Genomic DNA, 22,477 nt, shown 5'->3' on the forward strand with positions numbered 1-22,477 from the left:
GGATGCAGAGAGAGAAAATGGGGCCAAATGTGTGTAGAAGATAAGGGTAGGATTTGGGGTCTAGTATAGAAATAAACTAGGAGTAAGGAGAGGAATCATGGTGGGAGACCTGAATGGCATTGGTGCTGATGGCTTTGTCCTTGCAATTTTTCTGTTTCCTCACAGACAGGCCCTGTATCTTCCCCACCACCCCCTGGGGGCCCACTCACCTTGTCTTCCTCAATGACAACCAATGACCTGCCTCCACCCCCTCCTCCTCTGCCCTTCGCCTGTTGTCCCCCTCCCCCACCACCACCCCTTCCTCCTGGGGGACCCCCGACTCCCCCAGGTGCCCCACCTTGCCTCGGCATGGGCCTGCCCCTCCCTCAGGACCCCTACCCCAGCAGTGACGTCCCACTCAGGAAAAAGCGTGTCCCACAGCCTTCTCACCCACTGAAGTCCTTCAACTGGGTGAAGCTGAATGAGGTGAGCATCTGGGAAGGGGCTGGTGGGCCCATTCTTCTACAGCAGGGCAGTCAGCCTCAGGGACCGCCCGCCCCTTGTTTGTAGATCTCCACTCCGGGTCCTTTCTTTGGTGGGGGGTAAGGGCAGTCATGTGGATGTACAAAGTGGATTTGCTGTGCCAGGCAGCTCACAGTCAGAACACCTACCCTGGGAGAGACGCTTGACATGGGGCAATGCTCACGTTGACAAAGTCATCTACAAATGGAATTTGTGTTTGCCCAGGGTTAATGGAGTCACAGGCAAGACAAACACTGAGTAGAATTCAAGGACAGGGTCCATTTGAAGGAAAGGATGGAAAAATAAGCAAAGAGCTTGGGCCAGCATCTAGGTTTTGGTAAAGATCAGGGCAATGTATACAAAGGACTAAAGAGTTTGATGGCAAGACATAGCTATTTTGGCATCTTCCTGGGGCAAGTTGCACACACTGGCCTCATGTCTGGACCAGCAGTGAGAGATCCTCATGAGTATTATCCACTAATAATCACCAATCCCAGAACCACAGGTAGGGGTTGATTCCTCTATGGGACTCTCATGAGCATAGAGTAGAGATGCCCTTGGTTGCATTAGACCTCTAGCAATTGAAGGCCAGTTCTAGGAGCTTTGTCCTTGAGGTAAAGACCTGCATGGTAACTGGTTTCCGTTAGGTTGGCTCCCTGGGATTTGAAGCTGGGATGAATGGATTCCACACTGACCTTTATCCTATGGGCCTGTTGGACTAACTCTTGGGGAACTCATAACTGTACCATTGTGTTTGAGCTTCAGTGAGCTCAAATTCAGAGTCAAGTGGGAAGAGATGTGAGATTGCTAAGTAGGTGGTCAGCTATCTGCTAGGGGTCTTCTCCTAATGGTAGACCAGCTAGCCTGTCAATCTGAGGTCTGTTTTTGTAAAGCTTTGTGCTGGGGGCTATGATGGATAGTAATAAAATGACATTGTCCTCTCAGATCTTAGGATCTGCCAAATTAGGAAACGTGTTCAAAGAAACACCTAGAGAGCCTGGGATGAGTTAAGGGTGAGGTTCTAACCAAACCAGGTGTAGCTTTAGTGGTACAACCTCTGTAAATCACTCAACTTGTCTGTAACTCAGTTTGCTCATGTGTGAGATGATCTCGAAAATTCCCTCTGCCTCTGGCTTTATAATCTAGGTGGAAAGATGAAGCATGAACACAGCCCATTTGTAGTTTCCTGGGCCTCTGATAACATCTCCAATCTGAGTTACTTACGCTTTAGAGCCACCTGTTAGCAGCATTCAAAGCAAGATTGTTGAGGTTGGTGACAGGTGCACTGCACAGTTGTGCCCTGTGGGTGCTCTGTGGCCATGAGGTGAGCCAGAAAGACAAACTGCACATGAGCAGGCCAACCACTCTGCAGAACGTGCAGAAAGGTTCATTGTTCACGGTCAGAAAATAACATTTTGTATTGTGGTAAAAAGAGAAATAACATTCTGTCTCCTATTGTCAAAATTTATAATGTAAGATTTTAAAGATGTAATAAAAAGTTATGCACATCAATGATGAAGGAAGACAGCCAAAGCAAGTAATATTTTTGCAACATTTTCATCAAATGAAGCTGTGTGCTCAGGAGCTTCTCTAGGTCCAGTAATAGTAAGGTCTATACAGATTGCCCAGGGGCCCAGAGCAGGCCAGAGTTTCATTTCTAGACTGGAGAGTGTGGGTTTGTTGGAATAGACAGTGGGGGACATTTGGAGAAGCAGGGCAAGGTGAAAGGTCTTTGAATAACATTTGAGAACTTATCACCCCAATGCCAAGCTTTTAATTGTGTGACGGGCAGGTTATGGAATCATTTGGACTTCAGGTTCCTGATCTGTAAGTGGGGCAATAATAATGTCCATCTCAAGAGATTGCAGCTGGGTGCGGTGGCTCACGCCTGTAATCCCAGCACTTGGGGAGACCAAGGCAGGCAGATCACAAGGTCAGGAGTTCGAGACCAGACTGGCCAACATGGTGAAACCCCATTTTACTAAAAATACAAAAATTAGCCAGGTGTGGTGGTGCACGCCTGTAATCCCAGCTACTCTGGAGGCTGAGGCAGGAGAATTAAACCTGGGGGGCGGAGGTTGTAGTGAACCAAGATTGCACTGCTACATGCTGCACTCCACCTGGGCAACAGAGCAAGACTCTGTCTCGAAAAAAAAAGAGATTGCTGTGAGGATTAGTTGACTTCCTACATACAAAGTACTTGGAATAGTGACTGACATATAGAAAGTCTTCATATAATAAATAGATTATTATTAGTGGCCCTACCATGTATGTTTGAAGTATGTTATCTCACTTAATTCTCACATCAACTCGGTGAGGTAAAAAAACATCATGGAGACTCAGTTTCCTTTTATGTGACATGGGAGAAAAATCTCATCCCTCCGTCTTCCCACAGTCCCACAAAATGGCAGGGCTGGGAGCGTCAGCCAGCTAGGCCCGCCTGACCCCAAAGGCAGTGCACCATGGGGGAAACATAACGAAACATGCTTTTGAGAAAGCTTTCCCTGGCATGTGAAGGATATCTCCAGCGGGCAGAAGTCCCAGGACTCTAGACTAGAGATGATGGGCTCTTGGCCAGAGTGGTGGGAAAATTAAATTTGAGAATTATGCAAGGTGGGCACATCAGGGCGACGCGGTGGGTGTCAACATGTAGGGAATATTAGGAACAGACTTACCGCTCTCTGGCTCCAGACCTACTGCTCTCTGGCTCCAGACCTCAGTTATACCTCCTTGAACAGCTTCAAGTCCTTCTGGCAGATGCTGGAAGCTGGGGGTGGGCTGGGCAGTGTTTGGGAAGAAGTGAAAGAGAGAGAGAAAGAGCCCGAGCTTAGTCAGCTGTCTCATGGGAAATTCTTCCAGTGTGAAGCAGCCAGCTCTCTCGCTCCAGCCCGTTTCTTCTCACCCCGGCCTCACCAAGAATAGAGAAGGATGGGGAGCTTTACCTCCGCAGGCTTCTCTCTCCCCTACCTCCACGTTGGTCCTAGCTGCAGAGGGAGGCCTCCCTGCAGATTAGACTCTGGCTGCACACTGCTTCAGCCAGCTCCGTCCCTGCCTTCGCTGATTCCATTCCCTTCTCATCTCTCTGCCTCCCACACCCCTTTCCAGAAGCCCGACTCCTCTCCTAGTTCCTTCCCCTATCCCACATGTGCTTCTGTGAGCGTGCGTGCACACACACACACACACACACACACTCATACACTCATACACAGTGGTTGTTTCTGCCATGAAAAGAATGCATCTGTGTTGGGGTTGGCCAGCTGCCTGTATCCCTTGCTGCTCCAAGCTTCCCAGCCAGCATTCCACAAGAGGGTCCCTGGCCTTCAGAAGGCCACAGGAATGTCCCCACCCCCTGACTCTGGCCTAGCCTCCCCTTTCCAGAGTTTAAGAAAATAACAGTGAGTGAAAGGTATGTTTCTCTCTCCAAGTCTTTCTGAGGGAGAGTTGTAGGGAGAAGAGGAGGCATTAAACAAGGTTCCCCAGCTGCGCTCTAGGTAGAGGAAGGCAGAGAGATTCTATGCTGAAGGACAGCAAAGCTCTAGATGAGGTGGGGATTCCTGAGAGGAGATGGTTAGAACACCCTGTCAGGAGCTTGGCTGGCTGTGCTCTGGACCATCAGCAGGGTGCTACAAGACTGCTAGGGCTTTTTTTTTTGGCTTGACTAACAGTCAGGATCCAGACCCTAGTGCAAGGGTCCTATACAGAGATGGGGCAAGGCCTAAATGGAGAGACCTTGGAATGTAAAACCCTGGACATATCCCAGTTGTAAAGGATGGTAACACCTTCCCTGGGTCTGACCAAAGGGAAATTGTGGCAGAGTCTTTCTGGTCTCAGCAGTGTCACTACAGGTGCCAGGTCCCAAACTTTGGTATTTGTCCACTTTCTGAGAATCTGGGAAAGTGGGAGGAAGACCCTTAGGAAAGAAAACCATCTGAGATACATAAATACAGTCCATGCTGCAGCTTTGAGGATCCAAAATATGTATGGCTTTAATCTTCCAATGATGGCAGCCAAGGACAGGAGTGACTCCCAGGTACCCTGCCCTTTAGGGGGAGTGGGCCTGTGTGAAGTACCCTGAGAGTGCAGCTTCTGACTTTGCTTTTGGAAAAAGTGAGGTGCACCCCCTTTCCTACTGCCTACCCATCCCCCCAGCACCCCCCATGATTTCTAGAACATGCTTACATGTGGCTCCATGCACAAGGGAGGAGAAGGGGGTTGTCTCTGGCCTCTACCCTGGAGCAGAGTATTCAAGAGAGTTGGAGGTTGAGGGGAGCAACCGACTGCCTTCTGAAGGTCTGAAATCCTGGTCGTCTTAGTATTTGCAGTTGGGAGATAAGTGGGGTTAGGGAGGCATGGGGCATCTTCATGACGGAGTTGGGCCAACCATGGGATCTTCTCCCTACCCTGAATCTTAGGAGCGTGTCCCTGGCACCGTATGGAATGAGATTGATGACATGCAGGTATTTCGGATTCTGGACCTAGAGGATTTTGAAAAAATGTTTTCAGCCTACCAGAGGCACCAGGTAAGACCCCATACCCTCTGGCCTCTTGGACCATACCCTTGAATCCAAACCTCAGCTTCTCCTTTTCTTTCTGCCTGCCTGCCTTCCTTTCCTTTCTGCCTGCCTGCCTTTCCTTTCCTTTCCTTCCTTCCGTTCCTCCCTCTTCCCCTTCCCCTTACCTTCCTTCTTTCCTTCCTTCCTCACATGTATACTGAATGATTTTATTCTTTATAAGGTGATGATTTTATTCTTGCTGAGGATGTAGGTATGAAGTAGAGGTGCACAGACCATAGGGGGAAACATCCTTGTATTATGGTTCATATTTATACACCAAGTATTAAAATGGTGTTTTGTCCATTTCTCTCTTCCATCTTGGAGCATCGGAGGTAGAGTCGCAAGGCCTGACCACTGTGGACCCTTGCTGTCTTTGGCCCAGGATTTAGGGACTAGGCTTAGAAGGCATAATAACTTCTCAAACCACTTTTCCACCACATTTTGTCTGTCAACACCTCTATGAGACCGAGCAGGGGATGCTGCCTTGCAAGGAAGGCAGAAGGTGCTGCTCCATGTCACTCAGGGGGCTGAGGCTGAGTCTGGGGCTGGGCCTGGGAAGGCCCGGGGAGGCGTTGGATATTGCTCTCAAGGCTCTATGTGCAGGTGGCTACCAGCAAGTCTGGTCTTCCAGTCACAGAGAAAGTAGGGGATGAGTTGGTGGCAGAGCGCAGGGTGTTCCTGAGGTGGGAATCTGAAACTGTGCCGAGTACCTGTGGGGATTGCCAAAAGGGTTGCTTCTCAGACCTCATCCTCGAATGTGATTCAGGAGATGAGTTGGGGCCCAGGAATCCGCATGGTAACTAGCAGCTGGGGGCCTTCCCTCTAAGTCCATTTGGGGAATGACCAGCTTAGAAGCCTCAGGGAATTGCTTTCTCTCTGGCCCGCCCCAGAGGGACTTCTCCCTCTTGGGGCTGGGCTACCATCTTCCTTGTTTTCTTTACTTAGCCTAGGACCTCAGTCTTGAGGCTTTCCCTGGGTGCCAATGAGTGGGTCCTGGCAATGGCTGGCTGTTGTGGCCTGGCTCCCCACTGAGCTGGTGAGGGTGCCGTAGCTCACTTTCTGCCCAGCCCTGATCTGTGGATGACCGAGGACACATGCAGCCGCTCCTAGGGCTCTGGCCGGATGATTGTTTATTTAATTTAAATGTGGGTGCCCACAGCATCGGATTCTCTACCCCTAATTCCAGGAGACATTTTTAACCCCATGCCCATGTCAGGCTGGCAGCTAAGGCTGCTAGAGCTGAAAGGAACTCTTATGAGCACTGGTTCCTGTGAGCCAATTCTCCACGAGTGGGGCTGAGGACAGAGGAGTGTGTGGCAAGCGTACCAGGCTTGGTGATCACAGGCCACCTCCTCATTTGAGAATCTTTCTGCAGGACAGGGCTCTGGCACAGCTTACCTAGGCTCCAGGGCCCTGACGTGAGGCTGGGATGGGGCCAGTCAGGAAAGAAGGTTATGGATTTTGTACAAACTGGGTTTGGGGCCTCCCAGCTTGGTGAGTTGAGAAAAGTTAAGACTGAAAGACCCCCTGTCCTGTCCCCTTCACCTCTCTGAGCCCACACAGTCCAGTCACCTGCCTCCCCTCACTCAGTGGGCCGTCTAGTCTCTGGGACCGAAATCCCAGCAGCAGGACTGGAGAGATCCTGGAGGCTGTATTAACCTTGTTGCCTCTTCTCTCGGTTGTGGGGCAGGGGAGGTCCTGGGAGTCATGGTCTTCTCTGTGCCCCATGCAGGTTTTGAGTTGGTAGCTTCCACTCCATCAGCATCAGGGAGAACAGAGGTGCGGGCTGTGCCTCTTCAGTTCCCCTTGCACATCAAAGGACAGATGAGGGGCAGTGAGCAAATTCAAGGACACTTGCTTTTCTCTGCCTCAATAAACACAACTTTCTGGAGCTTCCAGATCGAGTTCATTTGTGACTCCTCCCCTAGTTAGAAAGGTGAACTCATCCCAGGATGGAGGAATGTCCTCCACCCTCTCCGCAGGTTTTCAGCAGAGGAAAAGGAAGAACAGGCAGCAAAGCCTGGGGTGGGAGAACTCAGGGGTTTGGTCTGCCCTGACTGGGGAGTGGTGGTCGCACTGGGCAGATGGGAGGAACTGCCTGATCTCCGCTTCGTTTGGCTTCTCCGTGAGTGCATGTCTGCTAGAAGCAGCTCCTGTCTAGTGCCACTTATGGGTGCCTGTCTACAACCATGGGTCTCACTGGGATGAAGTGGACAGTGTAGATGCTGAGGGATCCCCGTGTCTGTCATGCTATTTCTGGGTCCCCAAATGTCTTGGCTAATGTTGTGCATGTTTAATTCTCTGTTGGCTGTGGCTGCTGCCTAGGAGCTGATAACTAATCCTTCTCAGCAGGTGAGTTACTCTCGGGGCTCTGACCACTCCAACTTTTAACTGCTGTCCCGGGCTGCTGCTCTGTACTGGGCCTGACAGAGAGGACTTGTCCATTCCACTTTCTACCTTATTCCCCATTCATACAGGGTAGTATGGGAGAGGGCCCCCAAAGAGAAAGAAGAAATGTAGCGGAGGGAGGTAATCAAATAGACCCCTGGCAGCAGTGGAGGTCAATGTCTCCTGGAATGAGGAGAAGGCTTCTAGGTCTGCTGTCTTACCCACCAGGCCAAAGGAGAGCCTTTCCTGTAAGGACACACAGGGTAGGCATGACACAATTCACAAAGATAACCATGCGAGGCGGCCCCTGAAGTTGTGCAAGAGGGACCTCCCAGAGGAAGAACAGCACACTAGACAGCCTCCTGTCTACCTCGCCAGGGGCCCAAGAGAAGGAGTGGGGCGGGATCAATGATTTCTCTGGAATCTGCCTGCTGGGACTCAGAGGAGAGAGTTCTGCCTCAGTTTCCATACCTCTGAACTTGTGGATGCTCTCTACCCTGGGCATCTTGGGCTGTGCCTGAAGTCCCTAGGAGTCAGCAACTGTTCCCTAGGGGGGTTTGCAACCAGGTTCTCAGCATAAGCCTGAGGAGGGCCTCTGGGTTGGGCAGTGGGAGTGGGAGTTGATTCTGTGGGAGACATGGTAGGTTATGTCACATTGCCCAAAGCCACAGGGATCAGTCATACCCTGACCCACTGGCATAGCCCCTTCCCTCGTTGCCCAGAGTGGATAATTTCTAAAGAAAATTTCTGAAAAAAAAAAATAGGTAGAGGGGCTCCTCAGTGTCCTTCCCCAACCCATTGGAGCCTATGGAAAAGTCCCAGATACCTTCTCTTAAAGTTAGCTATTAGCCACCCTCCTCTGTCTCCTGTCTTTTTCTTCCCCCTTCCCCTCACACCAGGAGCATTCCTGGATTGGTAGGAGGTGGCTCTTGCGGGGTGGGTAAGAGGAGGATTAGGGAACACACACCTCAACTGTCCACTTGACTTGTTGGTTGCAGAAAGAGCTGGGCTCCACTGAGGACATCTACCTGGCTTCCCGCAAGGTCAAAGAGCTGTCGGTCATTGATGGCCGGAGGGCCCAAAACTGCATCATCCTTCTTTCCAAGTATGTGCAAAAGAAGGTGGTTGAGTTGGATGCCTGGGGGACAAAGGGGGTGGAAGAATGGAGTGGTGGCAGTCTCGGGCCCCTGCCTTTCTGCTGTCCGCTGGGAAGGGCAGGCATTGATCTGGAACTGTCTCCTGGGAACCTGCCTTGAGCAGCAGTTTGGGGCTCTGCAGGCAGGAAACTGCCCAGTCACGAGGCCCTTGCCCAGCCTGGTCAGCGTCTGGCAGCTGAGTTGCTCTAAGCCCACGGAGGGCCTCGCTTGGCTCAGGCCATGGAGCAGCATGATCTCAGCCCCTAAGCATTTCCCGCGGCTGCCGAACAAACAGGGCAGTATCTGCACTAACAGCACAGCTTCTGTACGGGGGGCCTCCTGCCTGAGCCAGGGTCAGAGGGCACCACCTCCCATACTATTCTTAGTGCTGCCCCAGCCGCCTCTGAGACATCCTCCTCCCTTTCTTCTCACAAGCCCCCAGGCCTCAGTTTCCCCCACTTGATGGTGGAAAGAGTTCTGAATCCCTAGGGTTCCTAATGGGGGTGCATGTGGAGGGGACAGGGAAGGGCTATGGGGGTGTGTGGCTTCTCCCTCTCCCAGACAGCAAGACTGATTGGGACAGCTGTGTGGGAGCTAAGGCGCTGTCAGAAGACTGAGAGCGATTCTGTGTTCTGAGAATGAAGGCAGCAGGAAATTGCCCTCTTAGTGGCTTGCCGATAATCCTGTCCTCCTGTGGAGATGCTGTGCATTTTTTAGGCATGAGGAGGAGAAGGATCAGGAACCCTTTGCCCTGTCCCTTTGGTCTACATTGAAGACATCTCTTTTACTCCCAAATGCCCCATCAGCTCTGATGGATTATCAAGAGAACAGAGACCCTCACGTCTCTATTTTGACACTAAAATGCTCATTATCAAGTTTATGGACTGAATCATACTAGTCTAGTCTACGAAGGCTTTGTAGAGGAGGTGTGGGGGGAATACTATTAAATATATTCCCAAGTCCTGTTAGGGAATGAGGGAAGGCAGAGGTGATACCTTTTGGAGAAGAAGGTTTGAGGACTGTCCTGGATTGAGGTGGGGTTTTGCCTTAGGTTGAAGCTTTCTAACGAGGAGATCCGGCAGGCCATCTTGAAGATGGATGAGCAGGAGGACCTCGCTAAGGACATGCTGGAGCAGGTGAGGACCCTCATGGGAAGGAAGGGGAACTGAACCCAGGGGGCAGCCATGCTCCTTCCCAACAGCCCCCAGAGAGGCTGCAATTCTTGGGTCAAGGAGAAATCAGGCTGGAAGAGTTAGGGAGAAGGTTTCTAGAAGCCTCCCTGGGCCAGCCTTTCTCGGGGAAAGCCGGAAAAGGCTAAGTGTTCTCCAGGAGTCGTTCTCCCATCTGACTCCAAGGCAAAGTCAGATGAGGAATAGTGATATCTTCCCCAAATCTCTTCCCTGTCAGTTTTTTGGATCCTTTGGGAAACCTAGAAAACACACACACTAAGAAACATCATCAATTGGACTTCATTACAATTAAGAACTTCTGTTCATCAAGGGCATGGTTACTGAATGAAAAGAAGACAAACCTTAGAAGAAGATATTTGCTATACATACATATAACAAAGATCATATTCAGAACAAAGAACTCTACAAATCAATGAGAAAATGATGAAATCAACTTAAAAATGAGCAAAAGACTTGAAGGGGTGCTTCATGAAAGAGGATTTCCAAATAGACAATAAGCATATGAAAAGGTGTTCAATATGATTAGTTATCAGAGAAATACAGTCAAACACAATAAGGGGGCACCATACACCCACTAGAGTAGCTAAAATTAAAAAGACTGACAATGGCATGTGCTGGCGAGGATGTGAAGCAATTGGAATTCTCATCTGGCACAATTATTTTGGAAAACTACTTGGAAGTGCACTCTACAGCTAAACATACACCCGCCCTATTGCCTAGTAATCCCACTTTTAGGTATAACTCCAGGGAAACGAGTACAAATACTGACTAAAATAAATACACAGGAATATAGTTGACCCTTAATAATGTGGGGGCTGGAGGCACTGACCCTCCACGCAGTCAAAAATCCACATATAACTTCTGACTTCCCAACAACTTAGCCACTAATTGCCTACTGTTGACCAGAAGCCTAACTGATAAGATAAACAACCAATTAACACATATTTTTATGTTATATGTATTCTGTATTTTTATAACACAGTAAGCTTAGAGAAAAGAAAACGTTATTAACAAAATTATTAGAAGGAAGTCTGGGCACGGTGGCTCATGCCTGTAATCCCAGCACTTTGGGAGGTTGAGGCGGACAAATTACTTGAGGTCAGGAGTTCAAGACCAGCCTGGCCAGCATGGTGAAACCCTATCTTTACTAAAAATACAAAAATTAGCCAGGTGTGATGGCGTGTGCCTGTAGTCCCAGCTACTTGGGAGGCTGAGGCAGGAGAATCACTTGAACCCAGGAGGCGGAGGTTGCAGTGAGCTGAGATGGTGCCATTGCACTCCAGCCTGGGCAACAGAGTGAGACTCCATCAAAAAAAGAAAAAAAAAAAGAGAGAAAATCATTAAAAGATACTGTTCATTGAGTGGAAGTGGATCATCATAAAGGTCTTTATCCTCATTGTCTTCACGCTGAGGAGGAAGAAGAGGAATGGTTGGTCTTGCTGTCTCAGGGACAGTAGAGGCGGAAGAAAATCCACATACAAGTGGTCCTGCACAGTTCAACCCTGTGTTATTCAGGGGCCAACTCTATTTATAGCAACTTTATTTATAAATTCCCCGAACTGTGAACAACCCAACTGTCCATCAATAGGAAAGTGAATAAGTAGACTGTGGTATATTCATACAGTAGAATCCTACTCAGCAATAAATAAACTACCATGAGATGGATGAACCTTAGACATTATGCTGGGGAGAAGTCAGACATAAAAGAGAGAATACAGCATGAGTTCAAGGACAGGCAAATCTGGCTAAGGTCCTAGAATTCAGTTGAGAGCCTATATTCACTTGAATGGCTTACTGAAGTGATACAAAATAACTTTCCTGGGGGATGGAAATGTTCTCTATCTTAATCTGAATGGTGATTCAATGGATGGAGATTTGACAAAAATCACTGAACTGCACATTTAAAATGGGTGCATTTTATTTTATGTAGATTATACCTCAAGTTTGTTTAAAAGGAAAGAAAAATCATTGAGCTGTACATTGAAGAATAGTGTACTTTAGGCCAGATGTGGTGGCTCCTACCTATAATCTCAGCACTTTTGGAGGCTGAAGTGAGAGGATTGCTTGAGCTCGGGAGGTAAAGACCAGCCAGGGCTACACAGTGAGGTCCTGTCTTTACAAAATAAAAAAATAAAAAATAATTAACCCAGTATGTGCTACATGCCTATTCCCAGCTACTCAGGACCTGAGGTAGGAGGATTGCTTCAGCCCAGGAGGTCACGGCTGCAGTGAGCTATGATCATACCACTGCATTCTAGCCTGAGTGACAGAGTGAGACCCTATTTAAAAAAAAAAAGAAAGAAAGAAATACTGTATATCAGTTACATCTCAATTTTAAAAAAGAAAAAAGAATTTCAGAGCTGGGTGCCCTGTCATCCCCTTCAGGCAGATGAAACAAATCTGTCCACACGAGGGTGCCTCTCTCTTTCAAGGCACCCTCCCCATCTTGACCCAAGTCAGTACAGCTTCTCGCACCCCACACCCCATGTCTGCTGCTCACCAGTTGCTTGTGTGACTTGCACCTGCTCTTTGCAGCTCCTCAAGTTCATCCCGGAGAAGAGTGACATTGACCTCCTGGAGGAGCACAAGCATGAAATCGAGCGGATGGCCCGTGCTGACCGCTTCCTCTATGAAATGAGCAGGTTGGGGCCGTGGGCATGGCGGGGATTCGAGCAGGTGGGGTTCTGGCAGGTGGGGCAGGTGGGGCTCTGCCAAGAGGAAGGGGATGGAGGTGGGCAGGCTCGAGAGGAGGCTGGAGCTGGCTCCGGGAGCTGGGGCTGGCCAGGATAGGGGTGGGATACCTCAAGATATGGCTCACCTTGTCTACAGGATCGACCACTACCAGCAGCGACTGCAAGCCCTCTTCTTCAAGAAGAAATTCCAGGAGCGGCTGGCTGAGGCAAAGCCCAAAGTGGAAGGTAGAGCTGAGGGTTGCAGGAGGCTTAGAGTGGAGAGGCATCTGAGAAAGGCAGGGTGGGTGGGAGCCAGTGAACAGGGGCAGAGGGAAACCCCTTTCTTATTCTCAATCCAAAAACAAAAGCAAAAAGTCAAAGACAAAATGTAAAATGATGATTATTATAAAAATATGCACTTGCTTATATTAGCACATGTGCCAACCTTGTGACATGTTCCTTATGCCTCAGCATGCAAGCTCTCCAAGGTGGGGCGTCTGTTGATATCTGCCCCAGCATGGGATGGAAAGGTAGAAAAGATAATAATAGCCACACCTACAACAGTGCCTGGCTGGGACTGAGCTCATCAGTCTTTACCCTACTTGAGAGGTACTAGGCTCATAGAAGACTTCTGGGCACGTTAGTTTAAGTGTGAGCCATTCAGAAAGTAGGAAATTGCACAAGCTGATTTCTAGAGGCATCTGATTTTCTGAGTCAGGAACACCTCCAACACAGGCCATTTCCAGATGAGAAATTTGTAGTTCAATGAGAACCATGCGCCAAGCACTGTGTGAAGCACTCTGCTTGGCTGGTCCTCATTTGGTCATCACAGCAATCCCACGGGTGGGTGCTATTATTAATTTCCGTGTGCCTCCATTCTCTCCTTTCTAAAGTGGGGCTGTGTTAATGTCCCGAGGCTACGACACTGGTGAGTGGTGGAACCAGGGTAGGAATGCAGATGCTGATCTTCAAAATCAGTCCCTTCCCTCTTGTCCCCTAGTACTCCCCAGGGGCTGCCTGTGCTGATGGCAGAGTAGGGAGGGGCGTGGAGTTGTCAGGAGAGGCAGGAGGTCAGGACGGTGGGCAGAGACATGCGGACTCAGGAGGCAATAAGCAGGAGAGGCTGGGAGGCTCATTTGTGGGGAGGACAGGGTCAGCAGAGTGGAGCAAGAAAGCCTGTTTCCAGGATGTTGAGGTTACCAGGCTGGGGGCAGAACAGAGCATGGGCACCCCCTGCTGGACACCAGGGCCAGTTAGTACTCCCTGAGATGCCCAGTCCAGAGAGCAGCCCTTCCTGAAATCCACTGAGATGCTTCAGGGAGAGTCTATGGATAGGGTGGAGCATGCAGAGCTAAGGCAGACATTTTCTGTAATCAGATCTCGTTCCCCTTCACACTACACACACATACAGCAAGGGACCGGCAGGTGGTAAGCATAGATAATCAGTCAAGAGGGAAAGAGAGCAGCAGTGACTCTCTATTTCTAAGGTCTGACCATATCTCCTGCCCTGATGATGGGTGAATCCTTATCTTCTTCACAACTTTCTTTCATCCTGCTGCAGACTGCCTTTGGAGCATGCAGCACAAGTAAGGGGTTCAGCCCAAGACATGTGTGCACAACTATTTGTATGTCTTGGGTCAGTGGAACAAATGTGAGCAATTGCCATTTGGAGATTTGGAACCAGAGTACCTTAGCCACCAGAAAGGTTTAATCTCAGTTTCCTGCTCCCAGGAGCCTAAGAATTAGTCAATGGAGGCTGGGTGCGGTGGCTGACGCCTATAATCCCAGCACTTTGGGAGGCCAAGGCGGGCAGATCACAAGGTCAGGAGATCGAGACCACTCTGGCTAACACGGTGAAACCTCATCTCTACTAAAAAATACAAAAAAATTAGCCGGGCGTGGTGGTGGGCACCTGTAGTCCCAGCTATTCAGGAGGCTGAGGCAGGAGAATGGCATGAACCCAGGAGGCGGAGCTTGCAGTGAGCTGACATGGCGCCACTGCACTCCAGCCTGGGCAACAGAGCGAGACTCCGTCTCAAAAAAGAAGAAAAAAAAAAAAAAGAATTAGTCAGTGGATACTCAAGAAAGAGTCTCCATTTGATATCAAGCTAAGCCGAGTAAGATGTGTTTGGGATAGCAAGATCTGCTGGGGAAAGCTACTCTTCTATAGCTCTGCTCTATAATAATTGCTCTGTATAGCAATGGCTGCTGTCCTTGTATAGACCAGACATAGGTCTCTTTCCTCTAAGAGCTAGATAGGAAAGATATGCCTAAAGTTGTGTATTATAGAATCAGATCAGTGTGTGTGACTGTAAGTGGACAAAAGAGGATTGTGCAAAGATGGGATTCTTATTCTTCCTTCCAGTTCTCCCAGGAAGTATTCCTGGAAGAGCTAAGATTTAGCCTATCCCAGCTAGGTGATGAGCTGTTGACACCTGCCCTCCTAGCCCCAGCAGGGGCTCTGAGTCCATTTGCCAAAAGCCAGTTCACAAAATTTGACAAATTTACCAGTTCTTCTATGAATATATTCATGAACTTATAATTCTTGAATATATTCTTCTTATGAATATATTTATTGCTGAATATACCACATTCACCGATTCTTATTATAAATACATTCACTGAATATAGTCAAGATGAATATGGTTGCAAATGTAATATTCTTATGAATATATTCATGAATATATTATTCTTGTGAATATATCTAAAATGTCAGAACTGCATCTGGGCATTTTCCCATTTACACTGATTTCCTTTGAACTCTTGTCATTTTCTGTTTTGCCAACATTTTCGCATTTTTAGGAGGATTCCTTTGCAGATTTTCCAAATAGCATATAAACCTTAGAAAAAACATCCCAACCAATATAAATTGCCAGAAACTTTCCCAAGTATTCTTTTTAAATAAACTTTTTTTGAAACATAATATGCATATAGAAAAGTACACAAATCGTAAGAGTCCTACTTGAGGAATTAAAAAAGGGAACCACATGTGTAATCAACACCCAGGTCAAGAAATACAGCTTCCAGCCCCCCAGAGCCTTCTTCATGTCCCCCTCCCAAACTTTATCCCCCTCCCTCCTCTCTAAAGGTCAAACCCATCTTGACTGCCAGATTAGTTTTATCGGTTTTGAACTTTATTTTTAAAATTTTTACCTATTTTCTTTTTGAGACAGGGTCCTGCCCTGTCACCCAGGCTGGAGTGCAGTGGTGTGATCTTGGCTCACTGCAACCTCTGCCTCCTGGGCTCAAGGTATCCTCCCATCTCAGCCTCCCAAGTAGCTGGCACTACAGGCACATGCCGCCAGCCTGGCTAATTTTTGTATTTTTGTAGAGACAGGGTTTCACCATGTTGCCTAGGCTGGTCTTAGACTCCTGGGCCCAAGTGATCAGCCCACCTTGGCCTCCCAAAGTGCTGGGATTGTAGGCATGAGCTACCACGCCTGGCCTGTTTTGAACTTTATATGAAAGGAATGATAGAGTATGAATAATTTTAGGCTGGTGACTTTTGCTCAACATTAGGGTTGTGAGCTGTCCCTACTGTTACATGTAGCAGTGGGTTATTCATTTTCAGCTCTGCATTTTATTCCATTTTATGAATACACCATAATTTACCCATTCTATTTGGAATTTTAAAAACCTAGAAACAACCCAAATACCCACCAAGAATAATGTGGCTTTTAGGTTATAGAATATGTACGTGTTCAACTTAAAAGCTACTGACAAACCTTACTATTCATTTTCACAACTTTTTAATTAATTAATTAATTTATTTATTTTTTGAGACGGAGCCTCACTCTGTCGCCCAGGCTGGAGTGCGGTGGTGTGATCTCGGCTCACTGCAACCTCTGTCTCCCGGGTTCAAGCAATTCTCCTGTCTCAGCTTCCCAAGTAACTGGGGTTACAGGTGTGCACCACCACGACTGGCTAATTTTTGTATTTTTAGTAGAGACGGAGTTTCACCGTGTCGTCCAGGCTGGTCTCGAACTCCTGACCTCAGGTGATCTGCCTGCCTCGGCCTCCCAAAGTGCTGGTATAGCTTCTTTTTAACAGTTACTTATTTCTAACTGTGTTCGAAGCTTTCTACAAACTTTTAGCAAAGTCGTTTTCATTTTATCTTCCTAGCAGCATCTTAAAGAATGTTCAGTTTGGCATAAGCCATAGATCACAGGATAATCTGGTCTTTTTGTTGCCACACTGAATATTCAAAAATCATGTTCCATAACTAGTAGACAAAATCTCAGTTTAGGATTTGTGTCCCCCTTCTGCGCACCCACCATAAAGACATCATAGCTGAGGAAGGGCCAGAGCATACACAGAAGAATGAATTACTGAAGTTTTGGTTACTGTTAGCTTAGTTTGTATTTCTGGCAAAGATAACATTTAGAGCATTGGGGGAAAATGGTTAAGGTGCCCAAAGGTTGGAAAAATCTTAAAAATGACATTCAACAGGATGTCAAGCAGCTTATTTCATCAAATCTTAGACACTATCAACTGAAAAGCATGCCATTATTTTATAGAACAAAAACAATAGAATTTTATAATTGAGGATATGTTATTTAATTGATTATTTTTTTTTCTTTCCAAAAAACCAATAGAATATAGCATTTCAAGACAGGCAGAAGCAATCCCATAATAGGTAAAATGCTGAAGTTAAGTGCTAGGTTTAGAAAAGTAAAAGTGTCATATTCATGAGTATATTCATGGAAAGAATATCTGAATAATCTTTTTTTCTTTTTTCTTTTTGATACAGAGTCTCATGCTGTTGCCCAGGCTGGAGTGCAGTGAGGCAATCTTGGCTCACTGCAGCCTCAGCCTCCTGGGTTCAAGGGACTCTTTTGCTTTGGCTTCCCAAGCAGCTGAGATTATAGGCATGTGCCACCACACCTGACTAATTTTTTGTATTTTTAGTAGAGACGGGGTTTCACCATGTTGGCCAGGCTGGTCTCGAACTCCTGACTCAAGTGATCTCCCCGCCTCGGCCTCCCAAAGTGCTGGGATTACAGGTGTGAGCCACCGCAACCGGCCTTCTTAATAATCTTTAAATACATGTAAGAAGAGATCTTCTGAAATTGTCTTCTTGGGAAGAGCTGGCATGTCCTACAAATGGGGTGTCTGGTGAATTGGCCTTGGTGAATGTGTCTGCTTCCCCTGGAGGTGGGTGAATGTGAAATCGATGGGTCTGCTGAGGAGTGGGTATAATCTCTGCCTCACTGAGAGTTGAAGACATTTGACAGCCCCTTTTCTGAACTTTGCGGTGGCATCTTCCTGGGGTGCAATGGGAACTGCTGCCCTGCCTAGCCCATGCAGGGCTCTGACCTGTGCCTCCTCTCCCAGCCATCCTGTTGGCCTCCCGGGAGCTGGTCCGCAGCAAGCGTCTTAGACAGATGCTAGAGGTCATCCTAGCCATAGGCAACTTCATGAACAAAGGGCAGCGTGGGGGCGCCTACGGGTTCCGGGTGGCCAGCCTCAACAAGATCGCTGACACCAAGTCCAGCATCGACAGGTAAGGACCTCCCTTCCCGGCCACTTCCTTGGCCTCTATCTCACCCTACCCTGGCCTCTCACATCCTCCCTCTATTAGGACGGGAACATCCTAAGACTCATCACCCCTTTCTCTTGACTCCATCCTAGTTTCCCTCTGACCCTCGTACCCAGTTTCCTCTGTCACTTACCACTGACCTGACTTTCGTCCACAGAAACATCTCTCTGCTCCATTACCTGATCATGATCCTGGAGAAACATTTTCCTGATATTCTGAACATGCCTTCAGAGCTGCAGCATCTTCCAGAAGCCGCCAAAGTCAAGTGAGGGTTCTCTCCAAGACTTCCTTCGCCCCATGATGACCCTCATTCTTGTCTTACTTTCCTCTTTTGGGGTCTACTCTGGGCTTGATGATGGCTGGTGTGAGACCTCGATTCTTGTCTTCTGAGTTCAAAAGAATTTAAACAGACACACAGCAAAGGGGGTTTAGCATAGAACAATGTATTGCAAAAGAAGAAGAATATCTTGTAAGTTAGGTGCAGAATAGACAGTACACCCTGAGAGAGAGATTCAGGGCGGGCTGCTTGTAAGGATGAGACAGCCAAGACTGGCACTAGGAAGACTCCCATTATGGGAGACTTACACGATTATTCATAAAGAGGGGGGAAGAGGTGTTATTAGGAAGCAGGCTCTGAGTGGTCCTCTGGGTGCACATGTGTAGTAGCTGTGTGTGCTTTTTCATACATCGCATGTCTCATTAGCATCTTAAATCTCCACCTAGGGGTGTGTTTTTTTACTATTATGTAATGAGCAAAGGGCCAGTTTGAGGATAGGTAAAATCAAAATGCGCATGCTTTCTAGAGGGGAAAGTCCTTACTGCAGATAGCTTTGCTTGAATGAGCTCAATTACAATGCGAATGCTGAGGTTTATTGTGTTGACTGTATGGGCACCACCACAGCTGCTGTGTTCTGAGAAGTGCTCACTTCCTTGACTACCTATCCTGCCTCAGGCTGAGTAGGAATGGGCCATGTCTCAGGGTCTGCTTCTGGGAAAACAAAACAAAGATAATTTGCTCTTAAATCCTTATTTCAGAGATGCTTCCAGAAAATACCAGTAGAAGAATTGGGAAGTGAGCCAGAGATAGAAAGAATGCCAGTAACAAACATTATTAAGCCAGTTACCACTCACAGGCAATTGGTGCTTAACCACATGAGGAATTCTGGGAAACAGTGTGGAATACTTACTTCAGTTTTCCCACCCAAAGGGCAAGGTTGCTGGGGCAATCAGAGAGCATCTCCTCTCAGTAATTGGCTGAGGGGCTCCGCAGGGAATAACCCTCTGGCCACAGGTACAGGTGGAAAGAGCTTGGCCTCAAAGAGTGTGCATACAGTTGGAAGAGTTGGGGCCATGGCCTACAATGGATGGTCCAAGGAAATGTGGGTGGGGCACCAACAGCATCTGCTAGGCAAGAAATCAGACATGAACATCTAGGCTGACAGATGTCATCTCCAGAAAAACCAGAAACAGTGGTAAATGGCTCACTGGTATCGAATGCTATTGCTTGCAGGATCACATAAAGAGTTTATAAGCATTACCTGGTAGTAATAAAAATAAATAGGTCTAAGCCAGAGGCCACAGGCTGGAAATCTTCTGATATTGCAGCATGACGTTTCTGACCTGGAAAGATCTATAGAATGCAGGTTTCACCTTGTTAATTTATGGATGCACAGACAGAGGCATGAAGGGGAGGTGCTTTGTCAGGGCCAACATCAATGGCCACACCAGGGCTGGAACCCAGGCTCACCGACTCCGAGGCCACTGTGCTTGGCTCTGCCCTCTCCCTGAACCAGCCTTAGCAGCTCAAGGCGGGAGCTGATGGTCCTCATTCCCTTCCCTCTGTGTCTCCTCACAGCCTAGCAGAGCTGGAGAAGGAGGTGGGCAACCTCAGGAGGGGCCTGAGAGCGGTGGAGGTGGTGAGTACCTCGTCAATGCCTACCTGGGTGAGGGCTGCTGTCAGCAAACACTGTTCATCACTGCACCCTAAGCTCCTACACAGGGGCAAAAAAACAACGGGCACAATGGGTACAGCCTCTAGCACAGGGTCAGCCCTCCCAAAGGATAACTGGATTACTGGGGCTTAAGTTTGAGCCTTTTAAAAGGGGTTACCTAAGACTATACCCATGTTACTGTCCAGCTTGGTATCTATTTGGCAGTGGAGCGGAAGGAACCATACATCTGACCCATGCCTACATTGGATTCAAGTGCATGGGAAAAAGAATCCTCATCCCTCGACTGCCCGCTAAGGGCAGGAAGCATGCAATGTGGCAGTGGGACCGATGTCCCCAGAAGGCTCTTCCTTATGTCTCTCTGCCTGTTTCCTGGGCCAGCGGAGGACCCAGGTTTCTTGTTCCCACCATTCCTGTTCCGATGGCTTCTTGGCTGATGCTATCTCTGGCCCTAGCCTTCCAGAAAACACCAGTAGAGGAGTGGGGAAGTGAGCCAGACTGGCCCAGTATGGGGATGTCTCTAAGTCTTATCCCCCACACCTAGGAACAAGGGACCCTTCCCGTCTTCACTGTGGAGAGAGGCAGTGGGTAAGGGGAGAATGGACTTTAGAGACTGAGATTAAGGATGACAAAGAACATTTTGTTGCCACTATGGTGGGGGAAGATGATTTCCAAATTTACAATTTTATAGTCCTGTTAAGTGCTACTCAAAGTGCGGTACATGGACCAGCAGCTTCTGAATCAGCTGGGAGCTTTAGAAAAATGTCTCTTTAATTTGTGCATGAGTTACCTGGAGTCTTGTAAAGATAAGTCTTGTTAAAATGCAGCTTCTGATCCTGTGGGTCTGAGAGTCTGTATTTCTCATAATTTCCCAGGTGATGCTGCTGGCCCCAGGTCACATGTTGGGTCTCAGTGCTCTAGAGAAAGAAAGATGGCAGGGTGGGCTGGCTGCTAATGTTAGCTCATAGTCTTTGCCATCCTTAGAACTTTGAGATGCAGGGTGTTCCCTCTTCCAAAGGGCTCAATGTCCTGTGAGTGACAAGGAGGGGAGATGTGACCCCTGCACCCCTGACTCTCATCTTGGCACCAGTCTAAGCAGCACTTCACCCTCCCTCCTCAGGAGCTGGAGTATCAGAGGCGCCAGGTACGGGAGCCCAGTGACAAGTTTGTCCCTGTCATGAGCGACTTCATCACGGTGTCCAGCTTCAGCTTCTCCGAGCTGGAGGACCAGCTAAATGAAGCCAGGGACAAGGTAAGGGTGCCCAAACCCCCACTGCTTGCCAACCCAGCCTTATCTAAACAAGTTCCTTCACCCATTCCTACCATAGACAGCCCAGGAGGGACAAACCCAGAGTTACAGAGCTTTGAGAGAAAACAATTTCCTCACTCTTAACAAGACAAGCAATGATAACCACATACCGCAAAGATCATGGTCCATTTATCAGATATCAGGCACCATGTTAAGTGTTTTAATGATTTGTCACCACCTACCTACCTTATGGGTTTGTTGAAAGGTTATTTCCCACTTGACAGATATGAACGCTAAAATCAGAGATGCTAAGTAACTTGCCCAAGATTGCCCAGCTGTAAGTGATAGAACTGGGTTAGAATCTGACACCACAGCTCAGCAGTGGGCATGATTACCATGCCTCTATCTGCTTCTCACACTAACTTGTCCATAGACCTCATGTATGGGGGTCTTATTAAAACATGGATTCTCATTTAGGAGGCCTGGGGTCTGAGATTCTGCATTTCTAACAGGAGGTGAACCTGCTGCTAGTCCATGAAGCACTTTGAGTAGTGAGATCTTTCTTAGAGGATACTGAGTGGGTTGAATTAACAATGGTAGCTCTCAGTAAGTAAGAACAGTGCCTGGCATATATAAGTATAGCCACTGTTTCATAGCCACCAACTCATCTAACCCCCCAACACCACTATGATGTAGATTCTATTATTCCCATTTGACAGAGGAGGAAGCTGAGGCACAGAGTGGTTATTAACATAACTAGAGGATCTCTGAAGTTCTGAGTTCTGCCAGCCTCTTCTTGACCTCAGGAAGGGCTTCCCAAGGTCTATACCCCTGATCTCCTGCCTACCCCTTACAGGCCCAGGGGTGACTCTAAGGTGGACTGAGTGAGCCCAACTCTTTACCTGCCTCTCCTTAGCCTTGTCTCTGATCCCGATGATGATGGGGGTGTCTTCTCACCTCTTCCAGCCCTGTCCCCTGTGCCAACAGTCCCCAGCCTTGCACTGGGCTCTACTCTGGTTAGAACCCAGCTAACCTCAGGGGCTGAGCCCAGGATGCTCCAGGGCACTCTCCACCAATCCTGTTCTCTCCCTTGACAGTTCGCCAAGGCCTTGATGCACTTCGGGGAGCATGACAGCAAGATGCAGCCGGACGAATTCTTTGGCATCTTTGATACCTTCTTGCAGGCCTTCTCAGAGGCCCGGCAGGATCTAGAGGCCATGAGGAGGAGGAAGGAGGAGGAGGAGCGGCGGGCGCGCATGGAAGCCATGGTGAGGGGCTGTGCCAGGCCTGGGACTGAGGG

The 22,477-nt window shown here is 48.3% G+C and overlaps 1 protein-coding gene and 1 long non-coding RNA gene across 5 annotated transcripts in view; one reads left to right on the top strand and one right to left on the bottom strand.

Annotated features, from left to right (window-relative positions):
* Positions 1-22,477, top strand: part of DAAM2 (dishevelled associated activator of morphogenesis 2) — a 114,250-nt gene that overhangs the window by 88,392 nt on the left and 3,381 nt on the right. For 3 of the 4 annotated variants that reach the window (XM_054558772.2, XM_054558773.2, XM_054558774.2), the window contains exons 14-25: positions 166-465; positions 4,914-5,021; positions 7,380-7,406; positions 8,441-8,547; positions 9,630-9,714; positions 12,304-12,410; positions 12,598-12,686; positions 17,775-17,943; positions 18,137-18,244; positions 19,835-19,895; positions 21,049-21,180; positions 22,275-22,445. In XM_054558772.2, the coding sequence (XP_054414747.1) occupies positions 166-465; positions 4,914-5,021; positions 7,380-7,406; positions 8,441-8,547; positions 9,630-9,714; positions 12,304-12,410; positions 12,598-12,686; positions 17,775-17,943; positions 18,137-18,244; positions 19,835-19,895; positions 21,049-21,180; positions 22,275-22,445 (1,464 nt within the window). The remainder of the gene's footprint in view (positions 1-165; positions 466-4,913; positions 5,022-7,379; positions 7,407-8,440; positions 8,548-9,629; positions 9,715-12,303; positions 12,411-12,597; positions 12,687-17,774; positions 17,944-18,136; positions 18,245-19,834; positions 19,896-21,048; positions 21,181-22,274; positions 22,446-22,477) is intronic. The other variant, XM_002816853.6, reaches the window with a different exon arrangement.
* On the bottom strand, positions 460-12,340 carry LOC112133745 (uncharacterized). Its single transcript, XR_010140208.1, has 5 exons — positions 12,269-12,340; positions 8,410-8,580; positions 4,902-8,068; positions 4,681-4,731; positions 460-3,279 (listed from the first exon to the last, which is right to left on the bottom strand). It is a non-coding gene; the product is annotated as an uncharacterized LOC112133745 (long non-coding RNA).

The sequence above is a fragment of the Pongo abelii genome, chromosome 5 (assembly GCF_028885655.2).
Source record: "Pongo abelii isolate AG06213 chromosome 5, NHGRI_mPonAbe1-v2.0_pri, whole genome shotgun sequence".
Classification (NCBI taxonomy): domain Eukaryota; kingdom Metazoa; phylum Chordata; class Mammalia; order Primates; family Hominidae; genus Pongo; species Pongo abelii.